This window comes from Trachymyrmex septentrionalis, unplaced genomic scaffold (genome assembly GCF_001594115.1).
Source record: "Trachymyrmex septentrionalis isolate Tsep2-gDNA-1 unplaced genomic scaffold, Tsep1.0 scaffold51, whole genome shotgun sequence".
Taxonomy (NCBI): Eukaryota; Metazoa; Arthropoda; class Insecta; order Hymenoptera; family Formicidae; genus Trachymyrmex; species Trachymyrmex septentrionalis.
The window spans coordinates 2,741,472-2,758,047 of record NW_017305683.1 but is presented as its reverse complement, the minus strand read 5'-3'; the positions used below and the strand labels follow the sequence as shown (position 1 = coordinate 2,758,047).

Sequence of the window (16,576 nt, the reverse complement as noted above, 5' to 3'; positions counted from 1 at the left end):
TATATATATATATATATCTACTCTTTAAATTTATTGCAATCTCTTGTATCTTAAGTACCTGCGATGTTCTCCATCAATTAATTCCTACATCTAAAATGCCGTCGTAATTCACTGACGAAATTTATCATCTTGTGTCAGACAGTGAAGTAGTGCCAAACCTCAAAGGTCGAAGGCGTCTGCTTAAGCTCGATAATTCATTGTCTTCTTGTTGAAGACAGAAATAGCCATTATAATAATTTGCGCCTTATCTCCCTTTTCGCAGATATATTTCTAAAAGTACGACATGCAATGCTCGCTATTTCGTCATTATGATAATGCGAGAGAACAATGCAGAGAACCAATCAGAACCATATATGTATAGGGAGAATAATTGCGATAGATTAACGTGCTTAATGTTATTATTAGAAAATAAAAGAGTTTCATCACCCTATACGAGATTCTTTAGCAATCTTTCTTAGAATTTCATTGTGCTCGACGACAGTTATTTTATTACGTGTAATTGTTTCCTACATTGTGCTTATATTTCCCACGATGCCTGCGACTAGTCAACGAAATATTTAGATATAAATATTATATTTAGAAATAATTATCTTTCTTTCTCTATCTTCTTTTTTGACAAATATATTCTTAAAGCTAGTATAATTTAAAATTAATCTACTATTTAAAATTAATTGAAAATCATTAGTAAATTTGTTTTTTTAACATATATTCCTAAAATTAACGAAAATAATTTACGCAAATGTAATAAACGTGCTTCAGAATAATTCTTAATAAATGTATCTATTCAGTTTACTTATTTATATACAATGTAAATAGTAATGAGAAGATATAGTCAATATATGATTCCATAACAAAGTATTATCTCTATACGGTGTAAAAGCGTTTCTCTTTCTCATCCACATATTGCATGTTCGTTGTAATCTGTTGGACCAAGAACTGTCAAGATGCTTTTATGAGTCAATTGCGATAAAGTGATTAAAAATTTCGAACGACGTAAACAAGTTTCTTCACTAAGTAGATAGCAGTAACGACAATTGCCGTTGTAATTTAATTAATGACGCTATTGCTTCACAGGAATCCGTTGCTATATATGTATAACAATAACAATAAAATACGCACGCGTGTAGCATTTTCTGATCGAAAAATTAAAGTCTATGCAACGTTTGTTAGACAGTTCTTTGCAACAACGGTTAATAACAATTATGTTAAAATCTTGGCGTATAGATTTTTCTGGAGTCTAAGAAATCCTCTCGGTATTATATTGCTGTAATAAAATTAATAATTAAAGCATAAAACTTTACATGTAAAGTGATATAATTAAAAACTCTCTCTTAGAAATCTTTCAGTTGTATTATAATATAAAAACATTATGGTAAAAGAAACTATGAAGATTTAAATACATATTTTAACAAATGTTTTCTTTACTCGCTGCCGCTAAAATACACATTTTTTTAGGGCGCGTACGATCTTTGTTCATAATTATCATTTTATTCACTGTAAATGTACAAAAAGTAACAACCAACTTATGCAACGGCCACAACTTATTTCGAGTTACTGGCAGACACTTTTGGCACGACGTGAGAAATTCCACTTTGCAATAGTAAACTTGCGTGTAATTCATTCATGTTGTTATTAGTGTTGCGTCATAAACATTTTATCAACGTCACAACTGCTACTTTCAAGTAATGCTTGTCATATAGAGAGAATTGACAATTATAAATAATATATAGATGTAGAGTATCTCTCAGATTTTTTATGGTTTCTTCCATCCCTTATTGATTGCTAAATCAGGATGCAGAATAACGCTCGGTCTAAATCTTTTTTTAAGGATTTTGATCGAACTTCTTCTTTCCCTCGTCGGTCTTATATATATATCTTATACTAATATTTACAAGGAAAGATTTTGTTGAAAAATTTAGCTATAGATTTGAAAATAATTTTGTTGGATCATTAAACTAATTATGTAGAACACTCGAACTAATTGCTATAGAATATCAAACCTTTTTGCAATATTGTTCATTATACTTGAAATTTCTATATAGTTATTTTGACGGTCTAACAAAATTATTTACAGATTTGTATCTCTAGTTAAGTTATGCGCTCCTCGGCTTGATGAAGCAAACGACAAGGTTCATGAAACGTTGGCATTGGCATAGGTTCATACGGCGATAACCCACAAATCCTTTGATATTTTTAAAGAAAATATCCGTAAAAAGTCTCAAAAATAGTCAAAAGTATTGTTTAGTTAAATTTTTAGATACAACAAAATCGTTCTTTCCGTATATATTTGTCATTAATAGTCAAACAAATTAATTATTGAAATAACTTTATGCGCAGAAGTAATGTAAACACGCGGCGTGGTAGATATCGCGAATAAATTATTGGTGAAAGTGCAAGCGGTGTGTGCCTCACCCGTGACTTGCGTGCCGGTATGCACACATCCTTTTATGCAGCGCTTTGACCAACTTAACTAAAAATCCGTGGAACAAGATAAGATATTCAAGAAAGAATAATTAACAAGATTAAAATGACCGTTGGAACATCTCGATATATTCTTAGATAGACTCGGCTATCAGCCGCAATATATTACAAACAGAAATATTTGATTCTGTTAGAAGACACTTCAATAATCTTTTGAAAGGATAACTTCAAAAGAGAAAGAAATATACGTTACCTCCATTGTTTATTGTTCATAATTTCACAGAATATACATACTACATAGAAATATATTATTACTATTATTAATAATTATTATAATATATATTTCCCTTTCTTTTATTCAATCATTTTTTCGTAAAAAAAATATTGAATAAAATATGTATATTTAGCATTTCACACTGTCAACAAATTTAATCAAGTCGTACAAATACTCTAATTGCATACTCGAATTTGTACTCTGAATGGAACTGATGTACTCGAAATATCGCATATCGTGTATACGGTAACGTAAACTTAGTCGGCCTTAAAGTTCATTCGGCACATGTGCAAACGTAGGATCGAAATCGACAATTTCAGGACGTCTAAAATTAGATTAGGTACAACTAAGTTCTCACGCGTGTACCAAGCACAAGGTGATATGACTCACCTGGCGCGCTGGATTCGCGTGAGCCATTTATCGTTCCATTAAAGTTTGCAGAAATTCCTCGGTACCGATATAAAAGAAAGGAAAAAAAAGAGCAGTAAGCTTTCTCGCAACCCGTTTATATACTTACGCGGGAAAGAGAACAGAGGAAATAAAAAAAATGAGATGAATACTTTCGTTCGAACATTTTTCGACTATAGATGTAAGAATAGACTGCATTTCTATGAGATTGTCACTATCAGTCTAGAAAAAGTGAAGTAGGTTGAATCATATCACTCTTTCTCTAAAGTATCGAATTGAAAAGAGATGCTGATATTCAATTTATATAGGAAAATTCCTTGGACAAACCCTTCAAATTCAAGAAACATAAAACGTCTAAAAGGCATTTTACAGACATTTTTATGAAAACTGTCTAAAAAACATCTAAAAGATGTCATTTGAATAAAATCAAGAAACGTGCAGTCTGTCACTGTTAAATATTAAAAGATTAAATTTAGATTCTTTAAGTTGAATAACATTTTGTAATTTTTAACAAGTGTATTATTTTAATACAGAATATGTGGTTAAAAAAACAACTACATCTAATCAACTCATTTCTATATGTAATTGAATTGCTCCTTATTGTTAGTTTTCGAAGTAAATAGCAGCCATATCAACGTATGCACTTAATAGATAGCAAACTAAATTTGAATCATTTCTTTAATGCATTTCTTGAGTTAAATTATTTAACTCCATTGTTTTAATTAAATCAACAACATACAATAGTAGCGATCTATAAGAATTATTAAAAATAACTCTCAAATTAGGTATAATTTAATATTATAAATTCAATATTGTACCTATTAGATATCTCTCTATTAGTCTATCTATGCATTATACAATCGTCATTGCCTCTTATAGCGACATCGCAATTACAAAGTGAATTCAAGTGAGCACAAATACACAGAACTCTCTGATCTAGCCGTCGATGGAGCTGGGAATAACAATCCTGCACGCGATCACCTTGGATTGGGGGAAGTTTGTGTTCCGGAAGACGATGAATTAGCTCCCATCGTTGCGTATTAACCGACTTCAGCGGCTCTCTACGAATCAGTTGACGTTTGGTCATTGAACGGACAGCATCGTCGTCGTTGCCGTCGATTTTTTTCTTTCATTGTCAAAGCAACGCCTTTCACGCTCGCTCCGAACCCTGATTTAACTTTGCGTCGCGATATCGGGCTTTCGCGAGTGTGTCATTGAGAGTCGATGACTTTTTCTGGTTTAAAAACGATTTGTCATCACGCTACAAAATTCACAGATCGTCCTGTAAATAAATAGGTTTCTTTCGAATGTGAACACAAAGTTTCTTTGTGCATTACTTGTGCATTTCGTTGGTAGCGTTGTGATATTTCTTTCTTCTTCTCTTTACAGATTTTGTTAAATTTAACAAAAGAAACGACTTTCTCGCGATTTAGGATTTTCTCGAGCTTTTTCTCGCAGTTTTCTACAGAAAATATGAGTACTAACGAAGTCGAAAGTGTACTTGTTAACGGCTTTAAAACAATTTTCTTTATCGTAAAGTGTCTTTGTTATTAAATCCATTATAGACAATCTGTGATTCAAGCTGGGGGATTCGGGATGGAATTTTATTTTAATTTACAGCTTTATATGTAAAATTGTAAATAAAAGTAAAAAAATTTTACGTTATACTATTATAAGTTTAATAATAATTATACAAGATGATTTTTAATTGAATATTTATATTTTACGGGAATAAATATACAAAATGTGTAAAAGAAAAAAGAATTCTATACAAACGCGTAGGATGGTCGAGCTTTATATTTTATTTTACAATAAAATGTGTTTTGAGTTAACTCGATATATTTATTAATATCGTCTTTATGTTACATTTATCGTATATATTGTTATAGAAATAGAAGTTTCTTCTAGATTTCTATTTTGTCTCAAATTTTATCGATCTCTTTAATGGCTCTATCGCCTCTATATCGTAGATCTGTTCTTTGTGGCTAAACTAGTGTGCACATAAAAGAAACAGTTATATGTATATTTGAAGTTTGACGAAAGTGAGATAGAAAGTTTCAGTGCAATCCAGTGAGCGACAAAGAACAGACCTTATTATTGGATAACGTAAATACAAATCAACCGCAGGATACTGATGATTAGATACTACTTGATATTCCGCGAAAAAAATGTGGCTGAAGGATGTGAACGACGACGCCTTGTCAACCGCGACAGTTTTTGTGAATTCGCGATGGTGCGTCCAAAATGAGTAAGTTAATCGTCCTTCACTTTATTCGTATAGATTTCTGAAAATTCGAAAAAATTATACACGATGATAAAATCTGATTAAGAATCTGATTAGAATTGGAAAAAAGGAAAGAGTCGAATGGTTGATACGAAGCCACGCGAAGTGGAACGCAACGTAGGTGTGAATGTACTAGTTCACGTCGTAAGAATGATATAAAGTAATGTATAAAGTAAAAATATGCATCTCTTCAAATTATCATTAACTTAAACGAAATGATTCGGGACGATAGAAGAGTGTAAAGTAATTTTTAAAGATTTTAAGTTTTTATATTTTCAAAATCTTTGAAAAATTTTTTTTTGTATTCCTTCGAAACTATTAGAATAAAAGATGATAAGCGTAGAGAACTTTAAAATTCAAGCAATTGTAACTTTGTTAAACATGAACGAAAATTTAAATTTAATGAAAAAGTTTCAAAGCTTAAAATCTCTACTTTTGAAAGGTGGCGTCATTTCGAGTTTCTGTCATCTCGAGTTTGTTCATTTTTTACATGTATTGAAAGCTATGCTAGACAGAATGGGGGAATTTTCTTCTTACTTTGCGGGACTATCACGTGCTCGTGAAAGTTTTTCCTACACATTTTTTTTTAATTTTCCTAAGATTTTTGAATTATTGCAGATTAAGTAAAAGAAACATTTTTACTTTGTTCATATCTTCATTAAAAGTCATCGTATCGCAATTCCAAAAACAGATTCTTAGGCCATTACACACAAAATGACATAAGCTGGATAAAGCCACTGGACCAATAAGTGTCCGACATAAAAACTCCTTATTGATTTACAAAAGATCTAAAGATCAGATGTAAAGATATGGCGTTCACATTGGGTCATGCGACCTTATAGCTATGCTTATATTGTGTGTGATGGCCCCAAAGTTGAAACTTTGTTCTATGGTATAATTGTAAAGTTTTTTAAAAACATGTAGACATGATATAAATAAAATAGTGCCATGAACTTTTGTTCCAATCTAATATATTGTAGATCACTAATTATCTAAAATATAAAAAACTTTTTATTATGCACATATCGCTCTTTTGATTTCTTGATTAAACGTAAATGTTGGATTCGTACTTTATGTTTGATTGCGATTAGTGTTGTAAAAAAGTCTCTGCGGAGTGCGTCTGCTGGCTCAACAATTCTGACATGTTTGAAAGTTGAACCGAAAGCGAGGATCGTCTTCAAAATATATAATTTACAACATGAATGTCTCGAGCGATGATAAATAACGTATCTTTATGGCGTTTCGACATAATTAATTCGATCGCACAGTGTATCGAGAACAATCGCTACATGTGCACGAGTTTTTGTCCTTTTGAGAAAGATACATTTGATCTTATTCTAAATTTAATTTGACACATTAAACGGAATTTACTAATTGTAAGTTAAATTACCGAGGATGATTAAAAAATATAATATTAAAAATTAATATTAAATAAAAACTAATACATAAAATTTTTTCGCGATTAAGGCCCGATTGCACCAACGTTATTTTGACTTTAAGCGAAGCTTAAAAATCTCTTTTTTTTTTTTAAGTCGATAGAGAGACAGAAAGGAAGAGTTTTAAGTCACGCTTAAAATTAAAGTAATGTTGGTGCAATCAGATCGATATGTCACATTTTAAAACATTACCAAAAATATATAAATTTCATAGATTATTCCATTATTACGTCGGAATATCTGTATAAAATTTGAGCACAATTCTCTTATTAGTTTAAAAGTTATTTAATTTTTTTGTTAGTCCTGATTCGTATATAAAATCGCGATTTTATAATATTTATTTGCAAATCTTATGAAGAAGTAACATTAAGAATTTAATCAAATTAAAAACATGTATGATTAAATAATAATAAACATTCGTGCAAAGGGTCCACTTATTCGTTTAAAAGTTATTGACCTAAAAACTGCATAAAAATATGGTTATTTTGCTGCATAAAATCATTATAAATCAAATTATTTATTGTTTTGTTTTTAGCAGTTGATTTCAGAGCATATTTACTAATGTCATCACAATTTTCTGAATGATATGGCTGATATTACCTTATTTCGACTGATTGTTTGATTAATACTTTTAGCTGATATTGTATGGCCAAAATGTCCTTAAAGATATATTTTTTATTATTTATTTATATTATGAAAGTTATTGAATAGTAGAGTAGACTTATATGTCTTCTTTGGATATGTGCAATTAATTTAGGTTAATAACAAACACAATAAAAAAGGAACAGGAAAGAATGAGAGAGAAGAAAATATAATCTTTTGTTACTCGATTACCAACACTTCACTGGTATTACGATTTCGATATATTAAATCTGACTTATGCTGCAGCTTTTTTCATGTTTAATATCGTAACAAAATGATTATTGCTTCGAAAAACAGTGTACGATATGAGCGAGAAATTGATTTCGATATTATGAAATTGTCACAATTATCGATTCTCTATCAACAGGAAGATCTCGAAGAAAGCGGGTTATTCATCGGTATCGTCGCTAATAGGTCGCTAAATTTTCCTCATTCAATCAAATTAATCATTTTGAATTATAAATTTCAATTATCGTAAATTAACGATGTTTCTTAATCGATGAATTTGTTCTTCATAGGATCTTTGTCAATCGGAGCCTTCATCTGGAGAACATCAAGTTCTATGGCTTCGACATGGATTACACATTAGCAGGTAATTATTTCAATATATCCTCTTTTTTTACTCTTGAAGAGAAGTCAAGATAAACGAGACTGTATTATATGAAACATTTCAGAATACAAGTCACCGCAGTATGAGCAACTGGGCTTCAATCTGCTCAAGGATCGTTTAGTATCTCTAGGATATCCACAAGAAATCAAGGCCTTTGAATACGATCCCAGCTTTCCCGTTCGTGGATTATGGTTCGACACTTTACACGGAAATCTTTTGAAAGTGGATGCTTATGGGAACATTTTAGTCTGTGTCCACGGCTTTGAGTTCTTGAAACAGTAAGGGATAAAAATAACATGCATTTTTCTCGCACAGCAAATATTATCCTTATTTCTCTATTTGTACTTGGTCTATTTCATTTCAGCTCTCAGGTCTACGAGCTTTATCCAAATAAATTTCTACAGTTAGACGAATCTAGAGTTTATGTGCTCAATACCTTGTTCAATCTACCGGAGACCTATTTGTTGGCATGTCTGATAGACTTTTTTACAAATTCACCGCAATATACCAGAGAAAGGACCGGAGTGAAAGAAGGTGAGCTCACCATGAGCTTCAAAAGCATATTTCAGGATGTCCGAAACGCGGTAGATTGGATACACCTTCACGGTGATCTTAAATCGAAGACTATCGAGAACTTAGACGAATATGTAAAGAAGGACGAGAGGTTGCCTATGTTTCTTACGAGAATCCGGGAAAGCGGAGCAAAACTGTTTTTATTAACTAACAGTGATTACGTTTTCACGGACAAAATTATGACTTATTTGTTCGATTTTCCACACGGTGCACGGGTACGTTTTCTCTTATTCACTGTCAACATTCTTAAAATTCATTGTTTTAAATAAATTAGCGAACTATATTTATTATGTGAAAGTTAATAATTTGAAGAATTCCTCAATATTTAGAAACTAACTATAAATTTACATTATGTCACTAATAAAATTTTAATCTTTTATTCACATTTGTAACTTAGAATAGAATCTATTATATATTTATATGAAAAAAAATTTTTTTTTCAAAATTCTGTATTAAAAAAATAATCTCTCTCACTTGTTAAGTGCGAGAAATACTTATATTCACGAAATATACTCATGATGAAACGTATTCTTATAAAGTACTAGATATAAATACTAGATATAAATAGAATTTTTACATATTGTTTTCGTTTCAGCCTGACGAACCACATAGAAATTGGAAAACTTATTTCGACACAATTGTAGTAGACGCCAGAAAGCCATTGTTTTTTGGAGAAGGGACAATCTTACGACAAGTGAATACAAGGACAGGTGCTTTAAAACTTGGTACACTTAAAGGACCACTTCACACAGGTAATAAGAAACATTAAGTAGTAAGTGGTAGTTTAGTAAATTAAAAAAAACTCTTTCTCATTTAGTTATATACAAGTGAGATTTTTAATCATTGACTTTGTTTAAAACAGGGGAAGTGTATTCAGGGGGCTCATGCGACGTGTTTACAGAGTTAATTGGTGCAAAAGGAAAAGATGTGTTATACGTTGGTGACCATATATTTGGCGATATTTTAAAGAGCAAAAAGATAAGGGGATGGAGAACATTTTTAATAGTTCCAGAATTGGTTCAAGAATTACACGTTTGGACCGATAAGTGTCAATTGTTTGCCGAATTACAAAGTCTGGACGTTATGCTCGGGGCAATGTACAAGTGAGTAGTATGATCGTAATAATAATAAATACGTTATATAAAATACTTGAAACATTCTGTTATTAACATCACATCAATTACCTTGTTTAGAAATTTAGATAGTAGTACGAAGGAAAAGCCAGATATTTCTAAGTTACGTGCGTCTATAAGAGATGTCACGCACAAAATGGACTTAGCTTACGGCATGATGGGCTCCCTGTTTCGCAGCGGAAGCAGACAAACGTTTTTCAGTAGTCAAGTCGTAAGGTACGCCGATTTATACGCGGCGACCTTCTTAAATCTGATTTACTATCCTTTTTCGTATATGTTCAGAGCACCTGCTATGCTAGTAAGTTGTATGCTGTATTTGGAATATATGATTTATCCAAATTGTATCTTATTTTTGTGAGACAGTCATAGATTTCTTTTATCACACTTTCAGATGCCTCATGAAAGTACAGTGGCACATGAACAAAGATTTGTTATGGAAACGCCAATGATAAGTCGTTCGAGAACATTTAAACTGGCAGATGAGGAAGAAGAACATAATCGGCCTTCTTCCGTAAGTATTTCTAAGAACATCAAGATTATGAGAGAGGGCTCCGTTTGCCTACAAACACCCAGTGATTGCCTACAGCTTTATTTGCACACAATGATATTGCAAATAGTTTACAACACGACAATATTACAAATAACGCAGTACATATAGCACATCTTGCAAACGAAGGTGTAGGTAATCGTTTTATAGGCAAACAGAGCCCTATAATTTTATAGGTAAACGGGACTCTCCAGTTATAACCAGTTATTAATTGATCAAAAATGGAAATATGTCTTAATAATGCATTTTCTCTTTTTTTGTTTAGAAAAATTTATATGTGGATCATTTCAATAATCAAATTCCACATGCAAGACCAGAAACGCCACGTAATGTTACACATACACACGATGAAGATTGTAGTGATGAAGATAGTGATTCGCAGAAACAAGCTAATCAATTGAGAGTATCTACAAGAAACGTAAATTGCAATTAAAGTATATTTTATAATACTTAGTACTATTTTTTATCTTGTATGATTGAAAGTGACTGAAAAACAAAACGATTAATGTACAATATATAGAATTTTGTTTCAAAGAATCATGTTGCATATGACCGCATTTCAGCTGTGCTAATAATTAATATTTAGTCCCAAAGTATATATATGGTAATTTATATTTTTTAAAAGATGTCGATACAAAAGATGAAACTTGGCAATATTTGTATTGATTAATTGCTCAGAAGAGCATATTTAATATTATAGTTTTGTAGTTGGTATATTGTTATGTAATAATTAGCGCACAAAAATGTTCATATTATGAAACCTTTAGATATTAAATTACACATAACATACGTAATAGATTTTATTAGCATATTGTATATGTTGTATATTAACTTTACACGATTATACATATATATAAAATATTAAGGCTGAGGAGTATTATATTTGAATTTTGATAGTAAAAAAACATCAACGACTTTAAACTTATTGTAAAATTGAATATCAGCCAGCACTTTTTATATGCAATGTAAACTTATACTGAAAAATAATCGAAACGATAGAAGTTGAACGAGCAAAAAACTCTAGATGAATTGTGCAATTTAGGTTAGGTGTACAGAACAAATATAAAATATAATCTTATACAATCATTCTTCGAATTAATAATTACATAAGTACTCGATAGATAATTTTAATTGATTAGATAAAAATAAAATAATTAACAGTAATTCTGATTCAAGACAGGAGATATCAACAAATAATTATTAGAAAATATTAGCTAAATCTTTACACTGGGAAAAAATAAGACAATATTTGACTTATTGTATAACAATATTTGACTTATTGTATACAATGAAATTATAGGATGCATTGTAAATTGTCAAATTGTCATTAAATACAATAGAAAAAAAAATCGAATACAAACGAATGTTGATCTGTTAGTGAAATTAACAATGCAGACATATACAAAGTAATAAAAAAATTAATTCCATAATTATATATACAGTCTGTCAAGTAAGAGCGTGGTTACGTAGAGAACATGTGGGCGTACATTAAGCACAAGCTTGTGGAAAACGCATTTTCATTTTGAAGTATCTCACGAGATTCATCAGATTTGGAAAGCCTTACCGTTAATACACCGTCAATTTAGTCGAAAGCATGCCTCGAAGATGCCAGGCAATTATTGACACCGGTGGTGACTGGACGTATTATTAAAGTGATTGCATTTTTGCTTTGATCGAGTAAAATGAATATATGTATTTAAAAATTTTATTTAATGCATTTTTTAATAAATTAACTCGATCACGCTCTTACTTGTCAGACTGTAAATATTTTAAGATTTAAAAGATATCCCAGATAGCAAAATGTCTGCAGTCTTCTAGTAGACTGTCAGCAGGTTCGAGCAGAAAATGACGGCAATCTACCATCAACTGCATCTGCATTAGGCTTATGTTCTGTTAACATCGCCTGTCAATATAATGTGAAGACAAATTATTGACAGAAACTGAACTGATTCTGCCGACATTATCTGACGCTTGCAGATTCTATTACATTTTTTCTAGCAATCTGTCAACAGTATTATGTACATCTAATTCTGTAACAATTCTGTTGTTATTTTGTTAGCATAGTGTGTAGCAGCATTAAAAAAATCTGCTTTCTACAGACTTGGCTATCTGGGTATTCCGGAAAGTTTTTTGTATACAGCAATATATAGTCTCTATTCGTACAACTTATAGAATTTAATTATACTTCTTTACAGGGAAATAATTTGTTACTGTACAATTAACAGTAACATATTGGGAGCATTCAGTATTACAACCGCTCAGTGAGCTCTTGCTATCTAATTAGCATATTCCAATAAATTCAAAAATATATATAGACCAAACAGATGCAAGAGCATACTAAGCGCTCAGTGAGTGATTGTAATACTGAATGCACCCATTATCATAATTTATCTATAGGAATGCCTTAATACTGAAATTTTACTCATTTTTAGCATATTTATGTATATCTAGATTTGTTAATTTGTCCTGTCCCTTCTTAGTTTATAATATAATTGCTCATAATGTAGTCTAAAAAAAGAAAATAAATATAAAATCAGAATTTTTGAAATGACAATTTTCGAAGAATTGTAATTTGTACTACCTCTATATTTTGATAATACTTCATAAATATTTAAACAATAATAATGAGTGAATAAATATTTAAGTTTTTTTATTTTTTGTATTTCGAATCCATTAAATTCGGGGGATTTAGAATCATAGTCCCAGAAATTTTGATTGACATCATCTTTTATCCAATTATATACTTATTCTATATTTTGTCAAATTTTAACAATTACATTTTTGTTGGTAATTAAAAAAGATATAGTTTATCACGGTTAGTAAAAATGGAAATGATATTGTGTATTGTGATCACTTACTTAAAAATGAAAATTTGCCCAGGGCCGAAGGTCTTTAATAATATCTCGTCGGTGGCACAGGTAAAAAATAAGTCAAATCTAAACACAATATGTGTATTTTCAATACATAAAATTTCATGAAATTTTACATTTGTTTTTAGAAATCTCATGCATTTTTTACATAAATTAAACATTTCCCAATATCATATTATTTAAAGTTTATTTAAGTTTAAAAATTTACATTTGATTTTGATTAAACCATAATAAATAAATTTCTCTTTTATTTCTTGCAGATTTCTTTTAAAGGCATAAATGATTTTGCATATCTCACTAGAAAACATCTTTTCACATATGAAATATTTCATTGTAAAAATTATATTATTGATACTGTACATGTATAGTAGTGTAACTAACATCCTTATGAATAATTTAGAGAATCCTAAAATGATAGAATTATTAACATTACAGGCTAAAATTTTCTGTACTGGTTGTACAGATTATAAAATCTTTTTACACAATTAAAATATCCATAAAAAAGATGAGTCGGTTTAACAAGAAAAAACGAAAAAAAAAATTTTAAATTATATTTAGTACCTCTAATTTAACTCTTTTTCAATTTTCTCGTTAAATCGATCGTCTTTTTTATGTGTATTTTAATTATGTAAAAAGACTTTACAATCTATACAGTCAATTCGGAAAACTTCCTAATTTATAAAGATAGAAGATTTATATTGATACTTTATTTTTAGGACCTTCTTAAATAAAAAATTAAACAAACTAAAGAAATGACAATGACTATCTTCTCCAATATCTATTTACAAAATATTAAACAAAAATAAATTATGATTAAAACATTAATAGCATTCACATAAATAAATCTGCCAAATATTCCTCAAATTCTTTTTCTCTTGTCTTTTCTATGTCTTCAGCTTTCTCTTTCCAGATATTAGATTCATTTGTATCAGTATTCTCACTGCTTCGTATCTCAGCTGAGCTTGAATTTGTCTCTGCTTTATTATCTGCTTCTGGATTACTGGAAATAGTAGGTACATCATTGCTACTTTCGAAATTTGTGTCCAAACGCTTCAAAGATTTCCTCCTTTTCACTTCTCGCTTTTGTGATCGATAATTAAGTTTTACGGAACATTCTGGGCAAAGTCCTTTACATAAAAAAAAAATATTATTTTGTATGAAACAATCTTATATGTATAGAATACAACAATGTAACTATTGGTTTTAACATACTTAATTTTACTAGCGCATTCTTTTTCTCGCCATGTTCTTCATAACCAAAATTAAGCTCCCAAGAACGCAAATCTTCCTTCTCTTTGCATGTTTTACTACCACATTCGAACTGTCCTTTGCCAACTATTACTTCTTTCTCAGTTCTCCATCTCAAAGCAATCTATATAAATTAATAATATTAATTAACGTAATCAAAAAATAAATTTTTATAATGAATTTAAATAATCAATATAGAGATATAAATAAAAACATTTCATACCTTATTACATTTATAATATGTAAGATCACATATGCAATATTCCTTGAACAATTTGTCATAATACTTCTTAGCTAATCTGCTACCCCATGTATCTGGGACATCCTTTTCTTGATCCCAGAGAAACTTGTGGTTCTCTCTGATGACATCGTAATCAGTTTTGTCTCGGGACCTCGAAACGTCAAGTGCTGTTGTTACAAAGTTTATCAAATTATAACTTTCATGTGCTACTAATTAATAATAAATCCATTGCAAGGAAATGCTGTAAACTATACTATTCTTAAATATATATATATATATAAGCTTTCTTTAACTGTGCTCCATTTTCATGTCAAGAAAGCAAAATAAACATAATGAAAGTTCTTAGAATTTTCAAATTGCATTTATTGGCCAGTATTGGTCAATATATTCTACTAATTACACTAATGAAAAAAATATACGGTTTTAAACAATATCCAACATTTAATTAAATAAAAAAGTCCAAATAAAAATAATTTAATATATCAATTAAATAAAATCATATATATAATATAAAAATTTGAAAGAGCTATGATTCAGAATGGAAATATTTACAGACCTAATTATTGACCTACTGTATTTTTACATTATTAGTATAATGACAAAATAAGATGGTTAAATGTTGATCAAATAATTTCAGAAATACTTTTGATATATTGTACTGCTGGAGTAAATAAAAAAAATTGCGAAGAATTACAAAAAGTGGAGGCAATAAAAACGAGGACTCCCAAGATGCAAATGACGAAAAAACAAATGTGTCATTGCCCGACAATAACAAAACTTCTATTACAATTATAAAACACAAAATTCAACATACGTGTCTCGCTTGAACGATGATACAGACTTCCCGTAAATTGTCAAGTAGTCATTTATGAGTTTCTTGTGCCTATCGTAAGCAGATAAGTGTGCGTAAGCTGGAAACATCGTCAAATCTTTTTGCCTTCCAAACGACGTCACGCGATAAAACCACGTAACCACTTTTCAGCTGACGCAATTAGACGCCGTGACTAGGCTGCGGTCGATTTGGGTGCTTTCAGCACTTTTTAGTACTTCTACTCTTATTTTACGTCTAATGAACGATAAAGACAGAATAATGATTTCAAGTACTTAAAGCGCGTGAGTGCCCAAATCTACCGCAGCCTACGTTTACACGATCTCTCTTAAATCGAATTCAATAAAGGCCATTCCACACAACTTGCATAGCCGCATAACCATATGCAAGTTGTGTGGATATACCCTAACATTCGTAATCAGAAACTAATCAATCACAGTCATTCCATTCTTTAAAGAAATAACTATGATTGATCAGTCTTATAACTACAGATATTATTAAACCCGATTTAAGTAGGTGTATTCAGTACTACAACCGTTTACTGAGCATTCAGTGAGCTCTTGCATCTGATTGATATATTCCGTTAGATCTAAAAACGTAAAATAAATTACAGATCACATATTTAAATAAGCAGATTGTATTAGAACCTGTGGCTGTACTATTACTTATCAGAAAAGATTATTTAGTTTCCAAATCATGTACATCTAATATACAGCCATTAACATCACATAATGTAAAGAATCCTTCCATCGCAACGTCTCTACCAATAGAAACGATAGATTCAAACTTGAGAAAGACTACAGTGATAGAAACAGAAAAATTAAAAGAAAACAAAGTTACTCAACAAGGAACGATATAAAAGTGTGATATGCAAAGTTCGCAGAATTTTAGCGATGATGTAAAGAATATTGTATAATATACTTGATGTATAAGTATTTGAAGTATTTAATTATGTAAAGTTGGACACTATTACTTACTATTCTATATACATATATACATATATTTCAAGGTAATGTGAATAAAAAGATTTTTACGATTATCAGGGCGCGCTTGTCTTTAT

The 16,576-nt window shown here is 30.3% G+C and overlaps 2 protein-coding genes across 9 annotated transcripts in view; one reads left to right on the top strand and one right to left on the bottom strand.

Annotated features, from left to right (window-relative positions):
* LOC108751730 (cytosolic purine 5'-nucleotidase) overlaps positions 1 to 11,061 on the top strand; it is a 25,007-nt gene extending 13,946 nt beyond the window's left edge. For 2 of the 8 annotated variants that reach the window (XM_018492085.1, XM_018492088.1), the window contains exons 3-10: positions 7,984 to 8,057; positions 8,140 to 8,353; positions 8,440 to 8,863; positions 9,244 to 9,400; positions 9,511 to 9,751; positions 9,842 to 10,079; positions 10,173 to 10,292; positions 10,594 to 11,057. In XM_018492085.1, coding sequence (XP_018347587.1) covers positions 7,984 to 8,057; positions 8,140 to 8,353; positions 8,440 to 8,863; positions 9,244 to 9,400; positions 9,511 to 9,751; positions 9,842 to 10,079; positions 10,173 to 10,292; positions 10,594 to 10,761 — 1,636 coding nt within the window. In that variant the 3' untranslated portion in view covers positions 10,762 to 11,057. Of the gene's footprint in view, positions 1 to 5,022; positions 5,352 to 7,983; positions 8,058 to 8,139; positions 8,354 to 8,439; positions 8,864 to 9,243; positions 9,401 to 9,510; positions 9,752 to 9,841; positions 10,080 to 10,172; positions 10,293 to 10,593 lie in introns of those variants that run through there. The other 6 variants (XM_018492089.1, XM_018492082.1, XM_018492083.1 and 3 more) reach the window with 6 other exon arrangements.
* A 2,861-nt stretch (positions 11,062 to 13,922) lies between these two features.
* LOC108751690 (protein FRA10AC1) lies at positions 13,923 to 15,846 on the bottom strand. Its single transcript, XM_018491996.1, has 4 exons — positions 15,502 to 15,846; positions 14,670 to 14,838; positions 14,411 to 14,570; positions 13,923 to 14,325 (listed from the first exon to the last, which is right to left on the bottom strand). Exons 1-4 carry the CDS (start codon positions 15,606 to 15,608, stop codon positions 14,030 to 14,032), a joined length of 732 nt encoding a protein of 243 aa, XP_018347498.1. The 5' UTR covers positions 15,609 to 15,846; the 3' UTR covers positions 13,923 to 14,029.
* Positions 15,847 to 16,576: the final 730 nt, after the last annotated feature.